At 56.7% G+C, this 1871-nt stretch overlaps 1 protein-coding gene across 1 annotated transcript in view; it reads right to left on the bottom strand.

Moving 5' to 3' along the window:
* Positions 1–1871, bottom strand: part of RASGRF1 (Ras protein-specific guanine nucleotide-releasing factor 1) — a 45606-nt gene that overhangs the window by 11807 nt on the left and 31928 nt on the right. Inside the window, exons 16-17 of the mRNA XM_009321423.1 lie at positions 870–995; positions 36–206 (exon numbers count right to left, since the gene is read on the bottom strand). Coding sequence (XP_009319698.1) covers positions 36–206; positions 870–995 — 297 coding nt within the window. The remainder of the gene's footprint in view (positions 1–35; positions 207–869; positions 996–1871) is intronic.

Below are 1871 nucleotides of genomic sequence, written 5' to 3'. Positions count from 1 at the left end.
CATCCCCGCTCTCTCGGCAGCCCGGGGCAGGGTACCTGCGCTGGCGAGGGACATCCTGCGGTACTTCTCCTTGGTGGGGGTCCCCTCATTGGCTCCCGCCGTGGCAATGGCGAATGCAGAGGCAGCCGACAGGGCGCTGCGTGTGCTGTCGAGCTCCCGGCAGGACGTCATGACCACGCCGTTGTTGTAAGAAAACAACGAGAAATCTGGGGGGAGAAGAAAGCCAACACCACCCTGGCTGCTGCCACAGCTCCAGCCAGGTCCCCTCCCACAGCCCTGGACCCCCTCGCCAGCCCCCCCAGCACACGCGCAGCCCCCCCAGGTTGGGGCACGCCAGTAACGGGGCTCATGGATGTGGTGGGTGCAGACGGCCAACACAGGGTGGCTCCCCACAGGGAGCTGGCTTCCACCCTGCCGGGGCTGGGGCAAAGGAGATGGGCAGCTTTGGATGCCACCATGCCATAAGAATTTATCCAGCCCAGCTTTAGCAGGAATTAAGCCAACAGAGTGCTACAGACAGTGTTAAGATAGCTACAGGGGAGACTTGAGCAGATAAATCAATGCTTGATGCCAGTCCAGGCTCACATCTCGAGCAGCGTAATTTGCTCCCAACGTGCCAGATCAGCCTGGAAGGGGAGAAAAGGGGTGAGAAGACCTGGTAAGATGCGCAGACCAGGTCAGCGATAAGGGCCAGAGAGTTCAGCATTTCCCTGTCCACTTGCAGGAAAATAAAGGGTAAAGTCCTGCTCCTTCTCACATCTGCTTCAGTTTTATGTCTGCACCTTTAGCAGCTCTGCATGGCCAGGTTCAAGGGCAGCACGCAGCCCTGAGTGACCCCCAAGTGGGACAGGCCTTGGCTCACTTGTTACCTGATGAATTTTTGCACTTGATGGACTTAGGAGTTGTCGGAGATTTTGTTGGGGAAGTTTCAGCTTCTGCTTCGTCGCTCTGGTTGGGATCCGTGTCCGACTCTTCCCTGACAGATACCTCTGAGCCTGGGAGGAACAGGGAACCCAGTTACCATCACCACTGGACATGTGCATGTTGCAGCCACACTTTAGCTCTTCCAGGTTTTCCTAAAGTCTGAAGCATTCCAGCTGGGCACGCAGCAACCAAGTACAGGAAAGGTACAGAGTGCTGCAATTACTTTGGTTTTTTTTTGGGGTGGGGGTTTTTTTGGGGGGTGGGGGGTTTTTTAGTTGTTTTTTTGTTTGTTTTGTTATTACAACTTACTCAGCTTTCAGGTAGCACACAACCCACAGGAGGCAGGAGCTCTCCGTGCTGTACATGGTGCATGTACTGCAAGCTCGGAGGCTCTGCCCAGGGCTGGCGACGGCGAGATGGACCATGGGCAAGCTCCAGCCCATGCACCCTGCACACAGCGATGGGGTGGGATGCGGTACCTCTCTCCCAGGGTGCAGGCACTGGGAAATCACCCAGCAAAGGGCTGCAGGAGGAGCCTCCGGCTGGGCTGTCCTCTGCCCTCACATACGGCTACCCCACAGACTGGCTTCGCCCCTCTCAGAGCCCCTGCTTGTGCACCAGGGCACAGAAGGTACTCACACAACCCGCAGTGAGAGAGAGGATAACGTCGAGGTGGAAACAGGGAGGCTGCAGCCTGTTCCCATTTTCATTAAAGACAAGGAAACTGCTAGCAGTGCCGGAGTCATGCACACAGCGTTGCTTGCACAGGCGTCCGGCCCCGAGGCAGCTACCCCACAGCCAGCAGGTCCCAGCTCAGGGTGCTGAGCGTGATCCTGGTGCAGACGGGGCAGTGTCCTGGTTTCAGCTGGGATAGAGTTAATTTCCTTCCTAGTAGCTGGTACAGTGCTGTGTTTTGGATTTGGGATGAGAACAATGTTGATAACACA

This window comes from Pygoscelis adeliae, unplaced genomic scaffold, assembly GCF_000699105.1.
Source record: "Pygoscelis adeliae isolate BGI_AS28 unplaced genomic scaffold, ASM69910v1 Scaffold13, whole genome shotgun sequence".
In the NCBI taxonomy this organism is placed as follows: domain Eukaryota; kingdom Metazoa; phylum Chordata; class Aves; order Sphenisciformes; family Spheniscidae; genus Pygoscelis; species Pygoscelis adeliae.
This window is presented reverse-complemented; position numbering and strand designations above follow the sequence as displayed.